The 24,586-nt window shown below is 43.5% G+C and overlaps 1 protein-coding gene across 3 annotated transcripts in view; it reads left to right on the forward strand.

The window, feature by feature from the left end:
* The first annotated feature begins 4,319 nt into the window (after positions 1 to 4,319).
* WBP1L (WW domain binding protein 1 like) overlaps positions 4,320 to 24,586 on the forward strand; it is a 60,260-nt gene continuing 39,993 nt past the window's right edge. Inside the window, exons 1-2 of one of the 3 annotated variants that reach the window (XM_059661310.1) lie at positions 4,320 to 4,524; positions 6,912 to 7,047. In XM_059661310.1, the coding sequence (XP_059517293.1) occupies positions 7,045 to 7,047 (3 nt within the window). In that variant the 5' untranslated portion in view covers positions 4,320 to 4,524; positions 6,912 to 7,044. Of the gene's footprint in view, positions 4,525 to 6,911; positions 7,048 to 19,729; positions 19,778 to 24,586 lie in introns of those variants that run through there. The other 2 variants (XM_059661307.1, XM_059661308.1) reach the window with 2 other exon arrangements.

Consider the following 24,586-nt stretch of genomic DNA (forward strand, 5'->3'; position numbering starts at 1 on the left):
TGAACTGTCTGCAGCTGAGTTAATAACACCTGGATGGGAAATAGGATCTGGACTGACTTTGGCCTTGGCCTGGAGGGAGGGCAACATCTTTAAGGGGAACCTACCTGTCCGAAGCCCGGAAGCCATTGCTCATCTACCTTATTACAAGGGAAAAACCCACCTGTGTGCTGGAAGCTCCAGAGGGCTTCCAGAATGGGAGCTGCGTTGCCCCCCGAGCAGGAGTTGGCAAACCATGGCTCAAGGTTTTAAAGTGCTGTAAAAAGGAAGAAAAGGATATGTGACAGAGACCCAATGCATGTAACATGCAAAACCTAGAGTATTTACTCTCTGGTCCTTTACACAAAAAGCTTTTTCTACTCTGGAAAAATAGCTCTAAAAAATGCACCAGGAGCACCTGTTAAAACAGATCGTATGGCTTCCTCTTCCAGATTTTTAAATTATCTGGGTCTAGGGCAGAGCCTTGGGATTTACACTTCTGGTAATTTTCCAGTGGTGATTCTACATACTACACTTGAAGGACCATTGCTCTAATGAGAAGGGCCTCCATTCTGCAGTCACAATACTGGCTGCAATTTATTTTTCCCCCTCTATTTAAAAAAAATTAAAATGTAATCCATATCACATAAATTCATCCTATTAAAGTATACAAATCAGTGATTTGTAATATACTCAGCAAAGCTGTACAACCATAATCATGATCTAATTCCAGAACTTTTTCATTAACCCCAAAAGAAACTATGAATTAAGTCACTCCCCTCTCCCCCAGCCCCAACCCTTCACAATCCATAATCTACTTTCTCTGTCTCTAGTTTTGCCTGTTCCGGACATTTCATATAAATGGAATCACATTGTGTGTGGCCTTCTGTATCTGGCTTCTTTCACTTAGTATAATGTTTTCAAAGTTCATACATGTTATAATGTACAATTTGATTTTAGCTGATGTCGGAGCAGAAAGGTCTGTGTCTTTGAGTTAGTTTTCTTAGGATAAGAGATTTGGCTTCAGCGTTGCCCACTTCCAAAGACATTGGGAAATCCTTACCAGAGCTCAGAAGCAGTTTGACACTGATGTTCTTTCAAAAACCAACCACCTTTCCCTTTCCTTCCCAGTTTCTTAAGCCTCCTGGCATTCCTCCTCTCTTCACAGATGATTACTCTTCGGAAAAGTCTGGAGTATGTAGTGGCTACAGTTCAGAGGCACTCTGAAAAGTATTCACTAGGACTACATTTCTGCTTTCTTTCAATTGGCTCTGGGGGTGTGGAAATAAAGTTGGTTAGAGTGACTAAAATGTCTTGGTGTGGGAAGTGCTAATCCAGACTAAGTGTTTGTCTTGTCCAGTAGCTCAGTTTGAGCTCTCAAGTAAAGGGAGAAAGGGAAGTTGGGACAAAATCCTGTCTGCCAAATTGAAACCATTGGGGTTTCCTAATGATGATAATACCTGGCCTTTATATGGTCTCTGTAATTCTTTGATGCCAGGATTAAGACCCTCTGTATGAAAATAATTGGGCCCTTGCTTAGTACTCAATTTTTTAAGATTACATAAGTCTCCTTTTCCCCCCATTGACCTCTCCCCTGCTGCCCCCACCCCTCAGTACATGCCCTCACCCCCCCCCCCCCAATCTGTGTCCATGGGTTATGCTCATATGCATGCATACAAGTCCTTTGGTTGATCTCTTACCCCCTCACTCCCCACCTTCCCTCATAGGTTGGACAGTTTGTTTGATGCTTCTATGACTGGTTCTATTTTTGTTCATCAGTTTATGTTGTTCATAATATTCCACAAATGAGTGAGATCATGTGATACTTATCTTTCTCTGACTGGCTTATTTTGCTTAGCATAATGCTGTCCAGGTCCATCCATGCTGTTGCAAATGGTAAGAGTTCCTTCTTTTTTATAGCAGCATAGTATTCCATTGTGTAGATGTACCACAGTTTTTTCTTTTTAAAAAATACATTTCTTTATTGATTTCAGTGAGGAAGGGGGAGGGAGAGAGAGATAGAAACATCAATGATGAGACAGAATCATTGATTGGCTGCCTCCTGCACACCCCCTACTGGAGATCAAGCCCACAACCCGGGCATGTGCCCTTGTCAGAATTGAACCTGGGACCCTTCAGTCCGCGGCGGACGTTCTATCCACTGAGCCAAACCAACTGGCTAGAGCAGTGTACCACAGTTTTCTAATCTACTCACCTGCTGATGGGTGCTTAGGCTGTTTCCCAATCTTAGCTATGGTGAATTGTGCTGCTCTGAACATCGGGGTGCATATATCCTTTCTGATTGGTGTTTCTGGTTTCTTGGGATATATTTCTAGACGTGGGATTACTGGGTCAAGTGGGAGTTCCATTTTTAATTTTTTGAGGAAACTCCACACTGTTTTTCATAGTGTTTGCACCAGTCTGCATTCCCACCAGCAGTGCAAGAGGGTTCCTTTTTCTCCACATCCTTGCCAGCACTTGTTGTTTGTTGATCTGTTGATGATAGCCAATCTGGCAGGTGTGAGATGGTACCTCATTATTGTTTCGATTTGCATCTCTTGGATGATTAGTGACTTTGAGCATGTTTTCATATGTCTCAGTACTCAATCTTTACTTATCCCCTAGGGAGCTTGATTGTGGAGTAGATAAATTGCTAAGAAACTTGAGATTGATAAAAAATACTTGTCACCTTTTGCAGCACTTGGGAAACCAGGATCAAGACAGAGGCAGAACTATGGACAGTCTTATGTTGGGGCAAAACCAATTTTCTTCACTCTTACCTGTTTCCCACTTTGCCACCATTTAAGCCAAGAACAAACTCCCTGTGGGCTCAGGCATAGGGCCAGACTGTATAATGCTTTGTGAGGAAATTCACAGCTACAGGCAGCTGGTTTCTCTGTCATGGGTCTTCATTTCATTTTACTATCATTGATTAAGTTCATAGTTGGGTCCTGTACAGGAGGATGCTGTAGGGATTTCTTAGGAAATGAGTAAGACTTGGTGTGCTGTACAAAAAGCTGCAAATTTAGTAGGAGGGGTCAGCCAGGCAGATACAGATTAGATACACTGTGAGGGGAGTGTTCTGTGAATCCAGAAGAAGAAACAAGGGGGTGGGAACTAGGAGTTTCTATGTGTAGTGTGTAAACGAAGTTAAGTGTATCGTGTAACACAGCACATTGAGGGTCTCCTAAGTGTACCAGTGTGAGCAGAATGTGTGGGTGGCAGGTGAGATAAAGAGAAGTATGCAGGAACCAGGACACAGGACCATACTGAGAAGTTTGGACTATATATCCTGTAGGGAGGTGTGTTTTTTTTTTGGGGGGGGGGTGTTAATCCTCACCCAAGGATATTTTTTCATCGATTTTTAGAGAGAGTGGAAGGGAAGGGCGAGAGACAGAGAGAAACATCGATGTGAGAGAGACACATTGATTGATTGCCTCCCCACAATCCGAGGTAGGTGCAACCCGAGGCAGGCACCCTTGACCAGAATCAAACCCGGGACCCTTCAGTCCACTGGCCGATGGGTGCTCTATCCACTGAGGGAAAGCCATGAGACAAAAAACGGTGTTTTGTGTGTGTGTGTGTGTGTGTGTGTGTGTGGTAGAGCACCCTTGTGGTGGTGCGTGAGAGGAGACCATTTGTGTTTAGCCAGAAGAGGAGAACATGGATGAAAGCCTTTGGGGTGGATTTCAGAGCGACTTTTGTGGTAGAGGGACTCACTAGAATCTCGTCCCTGGAACTAGTTGTGACAAAGCACTGCGCCTCAGGCAAAGGCACTGTCTCCTAGGAAATGCCAGTGGCCCCAAGCTATTGCTTGGGCAGTTTGAGACCAGCAGAGGGACCCTGGTACTGAGGCTGTGCTTCAAGACAAAAGATATCAAAACATTTTTAGATTGCAGTTGTCTTATTCTTTAGGAGCGCCCGGCTACCTTCTTAAAAAAAAAATATTTGCCAACACCATTTCGAATCATCACACTCTCTTTCTTCGCTAAACTGTGGAAACCTAGTACTTCCGCCACACTCAAGATGGCTACATCCGCTTAGCCTTTTCAATACCAGGCGCTGGAGGAGGCCCCGCCCCGGCCGGAGCGGCTTCCGACACTCCGCATTGACGCGGCTCGCAGGACCCAAGATGGCCAGCTTCCTCCTACTTTTCATTGGCTGGGTCCTTCTGGTTTTCCGTCTTCACGGGGCGGGACTTCAGTAGGGGGCGGGACTTCGCTTTGATCGACAGCCATTTGGATGAATGGACGCAGGGCAGGGGCCAATGAAGCGCTGGAACTGGAGAACCTCCCAGTGTTTGGGCGGGTGTGTTGGCCGGGGTGGAGCCGAGCCGGAAGCGGGAGGGGAGAGTGAAACAGGAAAAGAAGGGAAGAAGGAAGAAGAGGAAAGAGGTGGAGAGGGAGGAGGAGGAGGGTGGTGGCGGCGCCGTGGCGGAGGAGCAGGAGCAGGAGGGGGATGGAGAGGAGAAGGCTCCTGGGTGGCATGGCGCTCCTGCTCCTCCAGGCGCTGCCCGGCCCCCTGTCAGCCGGGGCTGAACCCCCGCAGGTAAGGGGGAGGGGGCGTCCGGGCCCGGCTGGGAGTCTGGGGGTTGTCGAGGCCCGGCTGGAGGAGGCTGGAGACGGCCTCGCTGCTAGCTGGAGGGGCTGAGGGAGTGCTGTTGCCAGGAGTTGAAGGGTCCGGAGAGGGACCCCTGTGCGTGGAGGGGCCAGGACCTCAGGGGGCGTCAGGGTGTAGCTGAGGGACACCTGTTTTGGTTTCTGGCAGGTCGGCAGAGGCGTGGTGCCAAGCGAGTGCGGGCCTTTGAGACGGCTGTTAGGTCAGGTGGGCCGGGACGCCTGTGACCGGATGGTGGTGCCAGGCCCCGGGGGCATGTGGGGGGCATCCGTGTTCCCCGTGGAGCAAGTCTCCGAGCAGCGGCGCCGCGTGCACGTCCGCGCGGGTCGGGTCCGTGGGCTCCCGAACCAGCCAGAGCGGGGAGGGGCTGAGGGTATTTAGTTCAGGCTGAACAGGGGCCACTTCTGAGGGTTGGAGGCAGGACCCTTGGGAGGCAGGTGGGATGAAGTGGACCGGGACCCCTGAGGAGGGGGGGGGGCGTCCAATAAGCTTTGACTGTTCGGCGGGCCGGCCGGGGAGAGCCCGTCGCTGACGCTGACCGGGGCTAGCCTCCTGGAGCACCCCAAATGGAGCTCTTCTTGCTGGGTGGCTGGCTTTTTATCCAGGCAGAGAAGCTGGCTTGTGTTGATTCCAGCTCTGGATGGCGTTTCGAAACCTTAATGGGAGCATTACTCCTGGTGCCAAGTTGGGTGGGGTGCACTAGGGGTAATCACCCCTCCTTTGCTTGCGTTTGGCAAGGCCTTCCCATTCTATTTTCTTCACTTTCTGTTCCCTTCCCTGTCTTTTCAGAAAGACACACACATGATGGCAGAATCTATACAGCCCCTAGCACTTGAACCTTGCGATGTGATCAAGAGTAGAAGCAGAGTCCCAGCAAACATACTTGTCTTTCCCGTAGGAGTTCATGGGCTTGTCGATTTACATGCTGTATGCATCTTTGTTTTGTCCATTAGTATTCTTTATTTTAAAGATTAAATGAGGTGAAATTCACATAAGCTATTTAAAACCATGTAACCATTTTAAAGTGGAAAATTCAGTGGCATTTAGTATATTAACAATGTTGTGCAATCACCACCTCTGTCTAGTTTCAAAACATCCCAAAAGAGAACCCCCCTACCCATTAAGCAGTCCCCCCCCCCTTCCCCACTTCCCCCGTCCCTGGCAACCACCAATATGCTTTCTGTCTCTATGTGTTTACCTATTCGGAATATTGCATATAAATGCAATTCTACAGTGTGGCCTTTTGTGTCTGGGTTCTTTCCCTTAGCATACTGTTTTCCAGATTCATCCATGTTGTAGCATGAACCAGTACTTAATTATTTTTTATGGCTGCGTAATACTCCACTGGATGACTATACCACAATTTGCTTATTCATTTTTTGGTTGAAGTGTCCTCTTTTTTCTTCAGAGTATTTTTATGTATATTAGAAATAACACGTGAACGTAATAGAGCTCATTTTCTGGGCCAGTATATTCCCTTTCCTAGGTCTGAACTCTTTCGTGTTAGGCTTTGTTGGGGTTCTTTATTTTCCCAGTTAAAATCGAACTAGCAGGAGAAATAAACTTTCTTTGTCCATTAGAAAAGTTACCACCATTTGGACTGGTAAAATTAAGTATAAATGCTGACAGAACAAAACATAGAACAAACTGTTGTTTTTCCTTTGCACCTGTCTATTTCTGTCTCTCCAAAGGCTGTTTCCCAGTTAGTAATAAGTAAATAACATTGCTAAAGGGTTGATTTAGGAATATTGAGCCTTCGGAGGTGGGTGCCCAGGGTCTGTGGACTGCCTCACCCTATTGGAGAGGAGGGGTAGACCTCATAGTCAGTGGTGGGAAACATCCATTTCTTTAGCAGGAGGAAGGACGGCAAGTGGAGGTTCCTTACCATGTCATGCAAGCCTGGGAGAACATGTGGGAGGGGATCTTCAGTGTCATGTCCTAAGTGCAGTTTGTTGAGCACAGGCCATTTTCTTATCATTTCTCTGGCACTTCTAAAGCTTACTTTGGGGACAGGGTGGCTTTTGTACTTTGTTCCATTTGGATGGATGCACTGACCAGCAGCTATTATGTGGTTACAGTTCCTGCAGAGAAGGGAAGGTTTCTGTAATGAGTGGTCTCCCTCTTCCTGACCCCTTCCCCCATACACCTCCACCCCTACTTAATACCTTGTCTCTTTGTCAGAGATACTGAACTAGTATATCTGTAGTGAGATTTGTGTTTTGAATTTTAACTTTTGGAACGGAAGCTGTTATATAATTATTAACTCTGAATCTACCACAATTTAGCCAATTTGGTCTTTGTTGATTTTTGGCTTGTAGAAATCAGTAAAGTAAAAGATTCAGAGACCATTTTGGCCCAGGACCTACTTCAGGTACGCACTGTCCTTATTTCAACAAGTGACTTCCAGCTAACTGAATTGAGGAGGACTCTCCACATTTACTCCTTGTTGAAATGGTGTGAGTACCTTATTGCATTTTCCCCCCTTGAAATGGGTCTATTAAGTACAACTTTTTTAAAAATATGCATTTAATATAAGAAAAACATGATATTTAGGTGGCTTGCTTTCCCTCTTAATAGCTCTGCCCTGAAGTAGCCATTTCTTGGCTATCCTGGCCCAGGAAAGTTTATCAACTTAGTTCACTTCTGTGGTTAGGAACTTAGACTTAACTCTCCTATACGTTACTGCAACTCAGTTATGAGTCCTTGAATCCATAGAAAATAAAAAAAACAGTAAGGTCTCCAAATAGTAAGGCCTTGGCATTTGTCTCTTCCAGTTAAATTATGTTTGAGATACATAGATTTCTTTTTTCTCTTTTTGATTAGGCTTAACCAGAAAAATCTGGCTATCTTATCTAAAATAAAGATTTAGTAAAAAAGTCTTTTTCCATGAAGTGACTCAACCAGTGGCCTTCTGGGCACAAATCTCTAGAGATGCATTACTTTTCCTCTGCCACGCTTACAACTTTGAATTGGATGGGCGCCCTTGTCTCTGCAGTCCCCGCACCCCCCCGCTCTCAATAGTATACCCATTGGCCCCTAATTCCCTCCTTTACTCACCTACATTGCCCCAGTTTTCAGTCCAGAAGCCCTTCTTTCTTTAAAAATGGCATTTCAGTGCAATCACCAACACTCCTTGTAGAATAATGGGATAGGAGACTTCCGGATTCGAATCCTCTTTCCTTCATTTTCTTCGTCTGTTTTACACACCAAAGTGAACAGTTGTCGAAAATCACTACCTTGAGTTTCTGTAAATCCTTTCAGTAGAATTCAGCAACATACACTGAAATGTCTACTCTGTAGCAGGCTATTATCGCTAGGCTTTGGGAACCCTCAAATAAGTAACAGACTCCCTGTCCTCAAGGAGCTGGTCATCTTGTGGGAAAGACAGCACACACAATGATTTGTAATCCAGAGGGATCAATGTTGTAATGGAAGTGCAAACAAAGGCCAGTGGGAGCAACTGATTCTGCTAGGGCCAGGGGAAGGTGGGGATTAGGGAAGAGGCATTTGGACGTGCTCTGAAGGATAAAGGATAAGTAGAATGTCTGTAGAGCAGGAAGGGGAGGAGCCCATTCCAGAGAGAAAATGGAGCATGCTTTTGGAGGAGGCACATAGTCTGTGACAGAATCTTCCTATGTGGGTGTGAGAAGAGGAGTGTGCAAGTGGTGAGACTTGAAAGGTGGGCTGTGGTTAGATGGTAAAGGAGGCCTTTTATCCGTTCACTGATGCAGTGCTTATCCAGTAGAATGTTCTGTGATGTTGGAGGGAATTAGCTATTTGCACTGTTCATTTTGGTAGCCACTTATCCACGTGTGGCTCTTGAGTATTTGAAATGTGGCTAGGATAACCGAGGAACTGAATTTTTAATGACATTTAGTTTTTTATATCAACTTTCTTGAGATATAATTAACATGTCAAAAGATTCACCCTTTTAAAGTGTACATAAAATGCCTTTTTAGTAAGTTACAGAGTTATGTGACCATTACCACTATCTAATTTTAGGACATTTTCAATCATCCCATAAAGAAGCCTCATAGCCATTAGCAGTCTCTCCCCTTTTCACACCCTCCTCCCCCAGCCCCTGACAACCACTAATCTACTTCTGTCTCTATGGATTTGCCTATTCTGGACAGTCCATATAAACGCAATCATGCACTTATGTGGTCCTTTGTGACTGGCTTTCACTTAGCATAATGTTTTTAAGATTCATCAATGTTGACAGATCAGTTTATCATCACATATATCAGTATATTGTTCCTTCTTGTGGACGATTAATATTCAGTTGTATGAATGTACAATATTTTATTCATTCCTAAATTGACGGTCATTTAGGCTGTTTTCACTTCTGGGTTATTATGAATAATGCTTCTGTGAACATGCGTGTACAAGTTTTTGTGTAGACATATGTTTTCATTTCTCCTGGGTATGTACCTATCAGTGGAATTGCTGGGTCATATGGTAACTCTATATGTAATCTTTTGAGAAATTGCCAAACTGTTTTCCAAAGTGGTATGATGTTTATTATAATTAATTTAAATGAAATAGCTACATGTGGCTACTGACTACATATTAGACGATGCAAATCTAACAGCTTTCCAGTGGGGGCATGGGGTAGAGTCTAATACAGTGGGGAGGTCATGAGCTCTGGGGGCAGCCCACCTGAGTTCCAAACCTGACTGTTCTACTTAACTATCCTTGAGCAAATTACCTAACCTCTTTGTGCCTTAGTGTCACCATCTATAAAACGGGAGTAATAAGTAAGTAAAACCTAATGGGTTTGTCCTGAGGTGGAAAGACAATATATGTAAGGCTCTTGGAATATGTTTAATGGTTATTAAATATAATAATTACTGCTACTGTTAATATTGGTGGTCCTCAGAGTACATTGTGGTTGGTACGTAATTATCAACTCCCAAACTAAGTTCAGAAACAGATTTGAAAGTGACTTCCTTGATTCTATTCCATCACTGAGTTTAAGTTTGTCCCTGTTATCTTTTAGCTATGTAGGTCACTTTTCATGGTGAGTCTATGTGTTCAGAGCAGTGGTTCTCAGTTGGAGACAGTTTTGCTGCTTCCAGAGGACATTAGTCAGTGTCTGGAAACATTTTTGGTTTGTTACAGTTCGGGAGTGCTACTGGCATCTAGTGAGTGGAGGCCAGTGATGCTGCGAAACATCCTACAATGCTCAGGGTGGTCCCTCTCAACAAAGGATTGTCTTTGTTGTGAGTAGTGCCAGGGTTGAGAACCTCTGGTTTCTTACCAGGTCCTACTTAATTATCACAGGGTTTGAGGTCAGCTTTCCTATGAAGAGAGAGCATAGCATTATGAAGTGTATGAAATCCTCTGACAACACATTTTAGGTGGGATAATCTAAAGCTTTAAATCCTGAATCTTGATTACTCTCAGATTTGTTGACATATGTTACCAGTCAGCCCTACTTTGTCAGCCAACACCAAACATTTTGAAAAAAGCATATTTTTTTAGTCTGTGGTTTAGTAAGCAGGTGAGCCCTCCCTTAGTCACCCAGTCTTGAACTTTCTTTTCCCTTGCTTTGGGCTGCCTTTGTGGTTTTATTTGAAGAACGTGTTTGTTTTCGCCCCAGTGAAGCTGATGGCCAGTTACTTTCTTTTCTCAGTGTCCTCCATGGCCCTACTCGGAACTGAGTCATGTTCTTAGAACTTTTTCCTCTCCCCCTTCCAAGTCTTGGCTCTACTCTTAGGCTCAGCCTCACGGACGTTTGCTTGTTCTCATACACGCTCAGCCTGCAGAAACTATTAGGTGTTTTCAGGGTCACCAGGAGGGAAGCTGACTCCTGCACGTCAGGAAGGCTGTGTCTAGAGGAGAGCCTTCTCCTTCAAGCCTCAGGATACAGCTCATTGTGGATGTTGGGCAGTAGCCAGCAACTCTTAAGAATACTGTGGCTACTTTGCATGGCTTTGGGTACAAAATTCCAACCGCCTTTGGAATTCCTGGCCATCCATATGCCCTAGAGGGCCTCTTTCCTGTCATAAATTGTTAGGAATAACGCTTGAGGGACCATCAGGACCCAGGTGGGTTTATTTCTTACCCTACAGTCCCAGTTGTGGGCACTGCCAGGACCACCATTCCAACTATAAGTTCAGAGACAGTCAGAGCAGCCACTGAGTGACAGGGAGCAGTGACAGTGGGTTCTGCTGACCTGTCTTCTCAGTGGCATACAACTGGCAGGCCGATGTCTGGCTGTGGGCACCTCCCTTTTGGACCATCCTTTGTATTTCCACTAGGTGGAGCAAAGTCTGGCCAAAAAACTGCTTGCAATGTGGAAACCACAAACAAAGAAATACAAATAAATAGAGGACATTGCAATCTGGGAAATAAGGAGAGGGGAAACATATCTCATCCTATTGAATTCTACGGCTTGTTGATACAATTCTGGTCTTTCCCAGTGTGGGAATTAAAGTAGGTCATTCTCCCAGACTTGTAGATCGCCAGTCCTGCCTGGGATGCTCTTACTCACTCAACTACATTCCCATGGCCTTGATTTATTTACTTTTGGTTTTGTTCTTTCCATACTTTCTTCTGTGGGAAAGCAGATGAGCTGTGTATATATCTTCTGTTCCTAGTGCCATCATCTCCCTCAGAGGGCCACAGCTAAGTTTTGATTCATGATCTTAGGTGTTTTAAAGAATTTAATTTAAACTTGTTTTGGAAGAGGTGAAAGTGAGTGGAAGACGATGCAAGAATATTTGTGGCTGGGAAGGGTGGGACCTAGAGTCAAGTTATAAAAACATGTCTGTTTTTATTTTTAAGTATCAAGCAAGACAGATCTCATGTCATAACACTTTCACCAAACATTCTTGCAGTTCAGAGGCATCTGTTCATGGCAAAAGTATTCATGTTTTTCATAATTCTACATGCCTTTTTTGCTCACCCTTTCCTAAATTATGTTCCTCACCTAAACTTGGCAGTTTCACTCCATTTGTATTAAAAACCAACCTAACATAGAAACAACAACAAAAAACTCCACAGCTTCATTTATTGCTCGGCCATCGTGGCTCAGTGGTTGAGCATCGACCTAAGAACCAAGAAGTCACGGTTGGATTCCCGGTTAGGGCACATGCCGGGCTGTGGGCTCCATCCCCAGTGTGGGGCATGCCGGAGGCAGCTGATTAATGATTCTCTGTCATCATTGATGTTTCTTTCTCTCCTCCCTTCCTCTCTGAAATCAATAAAAATATATTAAAAAAATAAAACAACAACAAAAAAAATAGAACTCCATAGCTTCATTTATTGGCCAGAAATTAGTATTTTCCCTTTAGTGGCTTCTTTGGGTGAGAAAGTTAATATTTGGCTTTTTACACTGGGATGTTGGAGCATTGTAGCTCTTTAATACTAGAATAGTGTGAGAGTTGAATAGTGTGAGAAGTTCATCATCCTGTGTATTTTTTTCTTATTTCTTTAAATATATATATATATATTCAATTTCCTGACCGGGAATTGAACCATGTCTTCCCGGTTCATAGGTTGATGCTCAACCACAGAGCCACACCAGCCGGGCTTACATCAGTTTTTAACTACACAAAAATAACACATGTTCATAACAATGTTAAACTATGTAGAAATACAACAAGGCTTAGAGTAAAAGGTGAAAGTCTGTGGCTTGGTGTGTATTTTTGGTGGTTTTTGTGCTTATGCTGCCAATTTATAGATATACAGGGTGGACAAAGGTAGGTTTACAGTTGTGAGTACATGAAACACAGTTTATTTTGTATTATTACTTATTATTATTGTATTATTATTTGTATTATAACTGTAAACCTACTTTTGCCCCAACCCTTTAGTAATAAATTCACATATATGTGTATGTGTATATATATATATATATATATATATATATATATATATCTCCTATAAATAAATGTAAAGTTGGTGGTATGTGTAGGGTTCTTTATTGTCTTTCATTTTTTAAAACAAAAATGGGTAATTTATAACATGCACTTTTTAAAACCTAAATATATTACATTATATCTTTGATTTTTTTCTTCTTTTTTAAACATTTTAAAAATTACATTCAATATTTTTTTGGTGTTTTTTTTTAAATCCTCACCTGAAGGTATTTTTTCCATTGATTTTTTTTTTTTTAGAAAGAGAGTGGAGGGGAGGAGGAGAGAGAGACGGAGAGAGGGAGAGAGAGAGAGAGATGAAGAGAAGAGAGAAGACAAGAGAAGAGAAGAGAAGAGAAGAGAAGAGAAGAGAAGAGAAGAGAAGAGAAGAGAAGAGAAGAGAAGAGAAACATCTATGTGAGAGAGACACATTGATTGGGATCAAGCCTGGGGAATCAAACCCAGGACCCTTCGGTCCGCTGAACCAAACTGGCCGGTGAACCTCTGATGTTTTTTAAATTCTTGTATGTTATTGCATTAGACATTTATTTATTTAATCACTCCTTTATAGATAAACATGCGTTGTGTCCAAGTATTTTCCAGGTAAACATTGTTGTACTTAATTTCTTTCTGTAATTGTGCTAGGTTCCTAGAAGTGGCATTGGGGATTGTGAAGTTACAGGATATGAAATTTGGGTTCAGTCGTGCCAAGTCGCTCTCCACGACTTGTGGTTCTGTCAGTTTACACTCCCATTACTAGCGTGTTCAAGGGCTCCTTTCCCCAAAGTGTGAGCAACATTTCTGGATCTATGTCCTGTGCTTATCCTTGAAGAGGTTCCTTCTGATTCTTAACATGGGCACTTGGGGACGTTTCACTTTACTTCCTCAAAAGTTTGTAGGTCTCAACTAGCTTAGCTTCCAGTCCCTTCTCTGTCTGCAATCCCACTGTTCCATTTGCTGAGGAGGAGGATTCACCTAAGGACAGGGAGCCTGTAGCTAGAGAAGTGTAGAAATGCCTGCCCAGGTGCTGAAGGAAGTGGTTTGTAGTCCCCTGGAAAATGTCAGGCAGGTGCCCTGGAGCAAAATGTCGCCCAGTTACTATGTAACACACAAGTCTAATTGCATGCCCGCCCAACCAACCACCTGTTTGTGATGGTCATCCCAGGAGAGGAGACCTTTGGAAGTAACATTGCTGAGAGTACAGACTCTGGAGCCACACTACCTCCCTATAATCTTGGACTAGTTAGTTAACTCAGTTTTCTCATCTGTATAATGGGATAATAGCACCTATTTTATAGGGTTATTGTGAGGATAAATTGAATAATACTTACCAAGCACTTAGAATAGTACCTGCCACCTAGTAATTAGTAAATGCTAATCTCCCTTATTATTGTTACTATGTTTGGGGAACCTTTAAGGCTTCCCTATTTCTTGACTGATTCGAGATCTGTTTCCAGTGGAGGAATTTAAGAATATATTTTGGTTAACTCCTAGTCCAAAAGGCATGTGCATTACTTACTATATCATCAGATGAGAGGTGTTTTTCCAGCAATTGTTTTCTAATAATAAGGAACGAAATTGTAGAGCAGGTAAGTTAGTATATATACTGTTATTCTGATTTGTACATCGTTGTTCTCTTGAGTAGAGAAAAGAGTGGAGGGTTACCACCAGCAAGGAAGTGTGATGTTGTCTCAAGTGTGGGAGTTGTGGTTCATCATCTATTCTGACCACAGGGCTAGACCCCATGCAGAACACTGTGTACTGTACTGAGGTGAGGCGCTCTCTGCGGCTGCTTGACACCTGACCCCAACCTCCATTTGGTACATCCTGTCATCCTATTCTGAGGTAAAGATGGTTTTTGAGGCCTTTTTTTTTTTTTTAAAAAAAAAACCAACCAAACAGCTTTTTGAGATATAATTCAGATACCATAAAAACCAACCTTTTAGATTGTACAATTCAGTGGTTTTAGTAAATGGAATCATACACCATGTGGTATTTTGTGACTGGCTTATTTCACTTAGCATAATATTTTTGCAAGGTGCATCCATGCTATAGCATGTGTCAGTATTTCATTTCTTTTTATGGCCAATTACTATTCCATTGTATGGGTGTATCACACTTTATTTATCTCTTCATCAATTGATGGACTGTTGCATCCTGCACTCCCCCTACTGGGAATCGAGCCTGCAACTGGGACATGTGTCCTGATGGGAGTCCAACCGGCCACCTCTTAGTGCATGGGACATTGCTCAGCCAACTGAGCCACACCAGCCAGAGCTACGTTTACCTTTTTTTGTTTATTTGTTTAATATGTTTTTATTGATTTCAGAGAGGAAGGGAGAGGGAAAGAGATAGAAACATCACTGATGAGAGAGAATCATTGATTGGCTGCCTCCTGCACACCCCCTACTGGGGATCAAGCCACAACCCGGGCATATGCCCTAGACCGAATCGAACCCCGGACCCTTCAGTCCACAGGCCGACGCTCTATCCACTGAGCCAAACCAGCTAAGGTGAGCTATGTTTAACTTTTGAGGAACTGCCAGATTATTTTCCATAGCAGGTGTACCATTTTACATTTCCACTGACAATGTATGAAGGTTTCAGTTTCTCCACATCCTTTTCACTTGTCTTTTATATCATAACCAACCAAATGTGTGTACCTCACTCTGGTTTTGATTTGCATTTTCTTAATAACTAATGATTGAACAGCTTTTCATATTTTTATTGGCCATTTGTATATATTTGGAAAAAATCTATTTGATTTTTGGTCCGTTTTAAAGTTCCTTATCTGAAGGGAAAGGGGTCAGCCCAGAGGGAGATTTTCCTTTCAACTAGATTTAAGGCTCTGGCCATGTTACCACCTGCTCTTCTAGGCCAATTGCTTTACCTTTCTGAGCTTTCATTACTTCTATCAGCATTGTCCGAACACTGCCTGAGGCAGCCATTATCTGCAGTAAGAGGCCCATGTGGTTAAAGAAGTCTACTGTCTTGGTCTCTTTTGGAGAGTCATGATGACCATACTCTACAGTTAAGCCACTGAAGAATCCTACAGTTAAGCCTAATGAGTCCTTTGTCAGATAAATGATTTGCAAATATTTCCTCCCTTCCATTTTTATGTTGTTGTTTTTTCACTTTTTTGATGGTATCCTTTGAAGCATAACTTTTTAATTTTGACGATGTTCAGCTTATCTATTTTTTCTTTTATCACTTGAGCTTTTCATGCTCCACAACCTGGGCATATGCCCTGACCGTAAATCGAACTGTGACCTCCTGGTTCATAGGTTGACGCTCAACCACTGAGCCACACCAGCTGGGCTCCTTAGTTCTTTTAATAAAAATAAAGAAAATTAACCCAAGTACCCATCACCAACTTCAGCAATTTTGTCATGGACAGTCTTGTTTTATCTATTTCCCCTTTCATTTCCATTCATCCTCAGTGAAATTATTTTGAAGCAAATCGTAGATTTCACATAATTTCAACCATAAATAGTTCCATTTGAATGTCTAAGAAATAAAAGGGTTCTGTTCCTCAAAATAAACACCATCCCATATCATACCCTAAAACATGGACAATAATTTCTTACTGTTATAAGATAGGATCTTGCATGGAACCATTTAAATTAGATCCTGGGGTAAAAACTGTTAAAAATAAAAACTCATTAATTATGACAGCTCTTCAGTTTTCATAAGTAATTAGCCCTCACTAAGTATTCCGCTACTTAAAAAACGTTACTCGCCGAAACCGGTTTGGCTCAGTGGATAGAGCGTCAGCCTGCGGACTGAAAGGTCCCAGGTTCGATTCCGGTCAAGGGCATGTACCTGGGTTGCGGGCATATCTCCAGTGGGAGATGTGCAGGAGGCAGCTGATCGATGTTTCTCTCTCATCGATGTTTCTAACTCTCTATCTCTCTCCCTTCCTCTCTGTAAAAAATCAATAAAATATATTTTTTTAAAAAAAAAAAACGTTACTCCCCATCTCTGGATGGGTGGCTCAGTTGGTTGGAACATCATCCTGTACGTGGAAAGGTTGCGAGTTTGATTTCTGGTCAGAGCACTTACCTAGGTTGTGGGTTTGATCCCTGGTTGGGGCATGTACTGGAGGCAACCAATCAATGTTTTATCTCTCTCTCTCTCTCTCTCTCTCTCTCCCCCCTCCCTCCCCCCACTCCCTCCTCCCCCCCTTGGCTGGTATGGCTTAGTTGATTGGAGCTGTTGTCCTGTATATCAAAAGGTTACGATTCGATTCCTGGTTAGGGCACATGCCCGGGTTGGAGGCTCGATCCCTGGTAGGGGACATGCAGGAGGCAACTAATTGATATTCTACTCTCACATCTATGTTTCTCTTTCTCTTTTTTTCTCTCTAAAAATCAACAAAAATATTTTAAAAAATCAATGGCAATCTATCCTCAGATGAGGATTAAAAGCAAACAAAAAACCCCTTGTTACTCCCCGACAATACCCTTCAAAAGTGGTTCTCCAGCCACAGCTTTCTCTTTTTTCACTTGAACAGATCTAGTGGTGGAGTTTTAATCATGGCAAACCCTTTTTTACATCCCTCAAAACTTTCATTGTCATTTTGTTTGGCACACATTCATTTCTAACGTCTGCCCAGTACTTAAAGTGAAAAATTAGCTTATGACTTTTGCCCTCAATTTCTAGTGTAGGGAGACTTTTTGGAAAAACCCTCCCCTTATCTGAGATTGCACAAATGTTAAGAGAAATCTGGGAAAATAAGGAGACCCCACGAGTGCATTTTCTTTCTTTTATTAATCTTCATTTGAGGATATTTTTCCATTGATTTTTAGAGAGAGTGGAAGGGAGGGGGAGAGATAGAGAGAAAAATTGATGTGAGAGAGACACATTGATTGGTTGCCTCCCATGCCCCGACCTGGCTGGGGATCGAGCCTGCAACCAAGGTATGTGCCCTTGATTGGAAATGAACCCATGAGTCTTCAGCCCAGGGGCTGACGCTCAAAACACTGAGCAGAACTGGCTAGGGCCTCATGAGTGTATGTTCTCCTTTTTAAGCTGTCCAAGGCTGCAAGCTGTGTGTCTCCCCACCCCCATTCCTGCCTGACTGACTGTGCCCACCCTCAAGATAGAGTAGTAGGGGTTTCACAGCAGATGTACAAGGCTGCTGAGGGAGAAATGGAACATAGAATATGGAGGCTGAAAGACTGTAGAGATATGAGGCTATGAAAGAACGTTCAGTAAGAAAGAGAGTCTGTGCTATTCAAAATGTAGCAGGTATAGAGCTGAACAGGCTTAACTGTGGGACTCTTCAGAGGCTTGACTGTACAGCACGTGCACAGTAAATCTCCAAAAGTGACCTTCGACTTCTGTGACCACATGGGCCTCTTATCAGCAGAATTGTCTGGGAGGGGGGGGAGGGGGTTGGGGGGGGGGAGATGGTGTCTCTGGACAATGCTAACGGAAGTAAGGAAGTCTCAGAACAGTCAAGTAATTGGCCAGGGTCGTGAGACTAGGTGGTCACATGGCTGGTCTAGAGCTAGACTGCCAGAGCCCTGACAGAGTCTAGTTGGAAGGTGAATCTCCCCCGGGGTGTCACTCACTGGGGCTCCCTGGGAAGACCTCTGTCCCCTCAGTCAGAAGCCCTAGATCTTACTTCTGGGCCATTCACATTTCACACCTTCAGTAGACTCCTCTGACGAGCGGGGATAGTAATAACTGTCTAGCCATGTCACCAGCTGGCGTAAGGAACAACTAAAGTGGATATGAAAATAGTTTATAAACCGTGAGTTCTCTGCAAGAAAGATGATTTATTGTGTTTCTCACTGGTTAGAGCCACCTTTTCTGCAATTTCCCACTTCTTGCAACTTACGGGAGTGATAAACTGTCTGGGTGTTTTCTTCTGCTGTTTTTGACCATGAAATCTTAAGAGCTGGAGTAGATTTGGTTACCGCATAGCCTAAGGAGAGAGGAGGTAGTATTTGATTTACATAAGATCCAGGAAATGAGGGAAGACTTGGTGCTGGGAGCTGTGTTTCCAACGAGATCTTACTAAGTTTCACAATCCTTTATGCAGGAAAGGCAACTTCTAGGTGTTGCTTATGGAGTTATCTGGTGAATGGGACACAAAACCAGGAGCAGCTTTGTTCCACTCGCCGTAATTGAAAAGCAAATGTTGGGGGTTTAGCTCAAGCCCCATGAAGAAGTGACTTTTGCTTTTGAGGTGGCCTAAGTACTTTAAATCCCTCAGCTGAGAAGTTAGAGACATACAGATAATGAGATCCATAGAGGGTTTCCCAGTTCTTGCATCAAACCTCGGAGTAATATCCAGGTGCTTTCTTCATCTCTTAGCTGTTTATCAGGTTTCTATGGCCAGGAAAATGTTACCCACGTTAATGTTTGGGGATTCAGCTATATGAGTTTCATTTTTACAATCTCCTCTTTAGTCATTAAGTCTATTCAACCATCTAACAATCTTTTATTGAGGGCTTATTTTGTGCAAGGTATTGTGAGGGACACAGAAGTGAGAGTTATGGATCTTGCCCTTAAATTGCGTGAACTTTAGAAGAGGAGGTAAGATGAGAATAAATAACTTTGCTGAGTTTATGAGCACAGAAAACAGGTAAGTGGATTTTCCTCTAAAAACACAACGAAGATGGTCTCTCTCTGGACAATGCAAATGATTGGTCTTATGACCTTAAACCTAGAGGGTCTGGTTTAAGGGACTGCTTTCAGGGACTCAGAGTTGAAGTGCCTTTAATAAAACGACTTTCATTTTAGTTTTTTCTGTGTGCCTGCCACAATTTGCATTCACCTTTCCACCTGATGTGGACCACATCTCTTTTTGTTTTGCCCAAAGTTTAAATAAAAGTGAAGGATGAAATCAGATTTAGTAGAGACCCGGAAGACTAATTTTCCTGATGGATTTCTCTTTCCAAGTTCTGAATGTGTATCATGTAGTGTGAATGACCTCTGTCCCTCCTTTTGTTGTTATTCCAATCTTTGGTTTAAAGAACAGTTCATTAGAATAGTTCATTAGGAGACTCGAAATGTGTCTGGGGACAGCTCCGAGCTTGGCTTGCTAATTTTCATATAATTCTTGGCTACTTGCCAGTTTGGTTGAGGTTGAACTGTTTCTAGGGTAGGAAAGTTGAAGCTTGCATTTTGTTTTTTTGTGTGTGTGGTTTTTTTTTAAAATCCTCACCCGAGGATATTTTTCCATTGATTTTTAGAGAGCGTGGAAGAGAGAAGGAAAGACAGAAATATCGATGTGAGAGAAACACATCAATTGGTTGCCTCCTGCACATGTCCTGACTATGACCTGGGCCGGGGAGGAGCCTGCAACTGAGGTACGTGCCCTTGACTAGAATCAAACCTGGGACCCTTCAGTCCTCAGGTTGACACTCTATCCACTGAGCCAAACTGGTTAGGGCAAACCTTGTGTTTTGGTATGAGGGCAAACAGGCTGCTGTTATGTTTGATAAAGCTAAATTTGCAGATCCAGCAATAGCCCATTAACCATCAGTGACGGCCCACTGTCAGTGGTGAGTTTCAGAGACCGCTGTACTCTCTGGAGAAGGCAGCAATGTCCATCCATGAAAGTAATAAATATTGTGGAATGATTGATTGTCAGCACAAAAGGATTTTTTTTTTAGGGGATGAGAGAAGCAAGAGGCAGAAACCTTAGGAAGCTGTTGTAAAGTGGTTTCAGCTTCTGTTACTTTCATTTCTCCATTTAAAAGACTGAGACTGTACCATTGACCAGAGTATCTTCCTTCCACCTCTCCCATTCCCAGAGTATAAGAAAGTCAGCTGAAAGATTTGTCATATTCTAGTAGTAAATATAATTAAGCAAAAAGAGAGCCCAAGATACTTAGTAAACCAGAAATTCCTGTCCTTGATATTTTTGGCACTACTGTCGTCATTCAAAAGAAAAAATGTGCTGGTCAAAGTACTCAGTGAAGACACACATTGTAGGGCCTCTACAGTCTACCTCCAGCTGACCTTTGCTTCATCTTCCACCTTTCTTGGGTGCTCCTTGTGTCCTTGTTTTCATGCTTTTGGCCATGTTTGGCCCTTTCTAGTGTGCTCATCTTCCCACCCAAACCCTACACCTTATTTTAGTACCCATCTCTCAAAACTTTCTTTGGTCATTCTATCTCTCAACAGTCTCCCTTGTTCAAGCCCTTCTTGGACTTAATGTCTTTACTCCCCTCCAACATTTATTATGAAGTGCCTATGTTTGTTTCTGCATCTGCTATCTTTTCTTCCTAATTGGGTAAATAAATAAATCCCCCAGGGCAAAACTAATTCGTTCAATAGTCCATCCTTCTCATTCCCATGATATATCCTGGATGGCTGGATATATCAGGTTCCTAGGTGACTGTGACATCAGGTCACAAAAGATACCAAAATGTTACCTCCATATGTGTTCAAGACATTTTGGAGCCAAAATAGGCCTGGTTGAAACACTGGTTCCATTGCCTACTAGGTGTGGGTCCTTGAATGACTTGCCTAACTTCACGGAAGCTCATGTTTTTCATCTGTTAAATGTCAGATATCAACATATGTTAGGGTCCTCTCTCTCTGAAATATATCTTTTGGTGTTTAGCAAGTGATTACATGCTACATTAAGAGTTGTATGCCCTTGCCGAAACTGGTTTGGCTCAGTGGATAGAGCGTCGGCCTGCGGACTGAAAGGTCCCAGGTTCGATTCCGGTCAAGGGCATGTACCTGGGTTGCGGGCACATCCCCAGTAGGAGATGTGCAGGAGGCAGCTGATCGATGTTTCTCTCTCATCGATGTTTCTAACTCTCTATCTCTCTCCCTTTCTCTCTGTAAAAAATCAATGAAATATATTAAAAAAAAAAAAAAAGAGTTGTATGCCCAGCCTTCTTTCCGTGAAGACTCAATAGTAAGAAAGCATCCACAGGTTTTCATGGAGACCATGTAGAAGAAATAAGCCCCGTGACTCGGAGAGCCCCTTGTCCTCCTCAGGAACGAGGAGTGGTGTGTTTTCTTGCCTGGGCAGGCTTGCTACATGTCTGCCTTTGTTCAGCCCCAGGACACAGATAAGCTAGTATTCTTGACTTCTGGCAGATAATTGATCCTTAGCATTTCTACTTGGCAAAGTTCTGAAAAAATCTTTGTTCTGAGTTTGGAATTATTCCCATGGAATTCCCCAAAATAATTACTTCAGGATCCTTTTACCGGTGCCCAGCCCCACATTCATGACGTGAATCAGGTACTTGGTTTGACTCTGATGGTGGCACTCACCGTGCTTTGGTTTTGAGTTAGTATTCCAGTCTGTTGTGTATTTCTTTTTGTCAGAACTCTAAACATTTAAGTGTGCCTGTGCCAACCTGAGGGGAAAAAGGTCTCTTATCTTAGGTGTTCTGTGTCTGCCTAATAGTCTCTACTCAAAGCTCCTGGAAATAAAATGGCCTTAGATCTGGACATTATCTCTTACCCCAGAAGCCTGGAAGTTGCTGTCCTATGCTGATAAAATTCTCTTTCTTCAGATTTCTTTACTTCAAAATTAGAATTCCCCTTCAGCCTCAGCCATCCAGATGACCTGAGTGTGGGAACAGGTCACTAGGTTACCTGAGATCCAGCGCATGGGAAGGTCTTCCACTCTAGCTTGCTCCTTGTATGGGGACCGGCTGTGTGCTGGGAACAAATGAAAACCTTGGGGCTTTCCCAGTCATTTACCTCACAGAACTCTGGCTGCAAAGTGAGTCAGAATGGCAGTTCCAGGGCCCAGGGGCCCTGGCTCCACATTCCAGAACATCACTGTCAGATCCAATCTAAGTGGCTGTCTTTTAAACAGGTCCTGGGGCACTGACTAGCGACAGTGTTCAACTGACCCTCAATTCTATTTTTTTAATTTATTAGTAACTTCCCATCTAATATCTAATCTAATAAAAGACAAACATGCAAATTGACTGTACCTTTGCTATGCCTTAAGCCACGCCCACCAGCCAATCAGAGCAACTATATGCAAATTAACCCAGCCAAGATGGCGGCCGGCAGCCACGGAGCTGGAGCAAGCAGGAGGCTTGGTTGCTCCAGTGAAAGAAAAGAGAAAAAGGAGAGTCTGGGAGCTTCTGTCGCTGGGGGGCTTGGCCAGCCTGAAAATGGCCCTCAGCCCCTCACCCAGACTGGCCAGGCAACCCAGTGGGGACCCCGACCCTGAAGGGGGATGTGTGACCAGCCTGCAAACATCAATCAGTCCCTCACCCAGACTGGCCAGGCACCCTAGCAGGACCCCCACCCTGAACCGGGACACCCTTCAGGGCAAACCAGCCGGCCTCCACCCATGCACCAGGCCTCTATCCTATATAGTAAAAGGGTAATATGCAAACTGACCCTAACAGCAGAAGGACTGGGAATGACTGGTCACTATGACACACACTGACCACCAGAGGGCAGATGCTCAATGCAGGAGCTGCCCTCTGGTGGTCAGTACGCTCCCACAGGGAGAGCTCTGCTCAGCCACAAGCCAGGCTGCCGGCTGCCAATACAGCGGTGGTGGTGGGAGCCTCTCCTGCCTCCTCAGCAGCACTAAGGATGTCTGACTGCAGCTTAGGCCTGCTCCCCACTGGCAAGTGGACATCCCTTGAGGGCTCCCGGGCTGCCAGAGGGGTGTCTGATTGCCAGCTTAGGCCCAATCCCCTGGGGAGCAGGCCTAACCCAGCAGGTGGTCATCCCTCGAGGGGTCCCAGACTGCGAAAGGGCACAGGCCGGGCTGAGGGGACCCCCCCCCCCCCCGCACTGAGTGCACAAATTTTTGTGCACCGGGCCTCTAGTCATTAATATTATTGTAAAGGAAAGAGTCTTTGGAACAAGAGACTTCATTGAAATCCTTGCTCTCTTACTACTAGCATTGTGCCCTTGGGCAAGGTCTCACATGTCTCAGCTTCTGCAAGTGAACAATAGGGTTAATGCTGCCTATGTTGTGGGGGAGTTTGGCAGGGGTGTTGTGGCATTGTGAGCTGTTGGTGAAATGGAGTTCCTAGCACAGAGTCTCGCTGATTGTCAGTGCTGAACAAATAACTGTCTTTCCCCACCTCTGTCCCAGAATTAAAAATTATAAATACATAGGCTGCCTAGGAAAATGTTGCCAAAGATTCTTAAATCAACTACAGTGAAAGAATGAATGCCAACTGACCGTGAACATATATACTGTTGTAGTATGTTTTCTTAAATATTAATCAGGATACAAAGGGTTTTAGCATTACTGTCTTTGGGGATTCTGTGAACCAGGAAGGAGGGGGCTGATCAGTAGAAAGATGTCTCAGACACTGCTTGAGGCCATAAACAGTTAACTGCAGCATTTTGACAACATAATCCTGCTTAATTCTGGTTTAGTTTCCTTTTTTTTTAAATTGGAGAATTCATCGTTGAATTTAATTCTGCATTATTAGACAGATGACTACAACAATTATGTGATGAAGGATTTGACTTACCTTTGGTCCACCATGTATGAACCTGGATCACTTACATAAAAGAACTCCCTTTTTTTTTCATACTAGCAGAAATTGCTAATGATCATCTTGCCTCTTAAATCCTACTTTGCCACTGGGCTGTGGTAATATTTGCGGGGCATGGCAAGAAATGAAGTTGCTTTCCTTGGAATGCCTGCGTTTACCAATTCAGCCTCTTTTTCTCCTCACCCCTCCACCCCCCAAATCTCAGTGCTCAATGAGAGTTGGTCAGCAAGGGGCTGGGCAAGAAAAAGTATATTAGTGAAAAGAAGCCATCCATGGTCAGTAACCACTCTGATTATATAGTGTATGATATTGTGCTAAGTGTAATGCTTTGGGTTTAATGTTGCCTTGCCCACAGGAATGTATAATCTTGTAAGTAAAAAATGCTGATTAGAAACACTGTCTTGAGTAGTATCCATTAAAGTAGTATTTATTAGGGGGGCATCAGGAAGTCTATGATGCAATTTTGACCATTTAGATTGAACTTCTACAAAATTATTATCTATTTTCTAGTAATTTTGTTGCAATTCCACTTATTCAGAGATCACTGCTGATGAATATTGTTTAGAAATGGGGAATGTTTCCATAGCCTATCAGAGCAAGGGTTCTTGGGTATTTTGTTCATGGTGGTATCTGCAGGCCCTAGAACAGTGCCGGCACACTGGGCGT

Source organism: Myotis daubentonii, chromosome 13, assembly GCF_963259705.1.
Source record: "Myotis daubentonii chromosome 13, mMyoDau2.1, whole genome shotgun sequence".
Lineage (NCBI taxonomy): Eukaryota > Metazoa > Chordata > Mammalia > Chiroptera > Vespertilionidae > Myotis > Myotis daubentonii.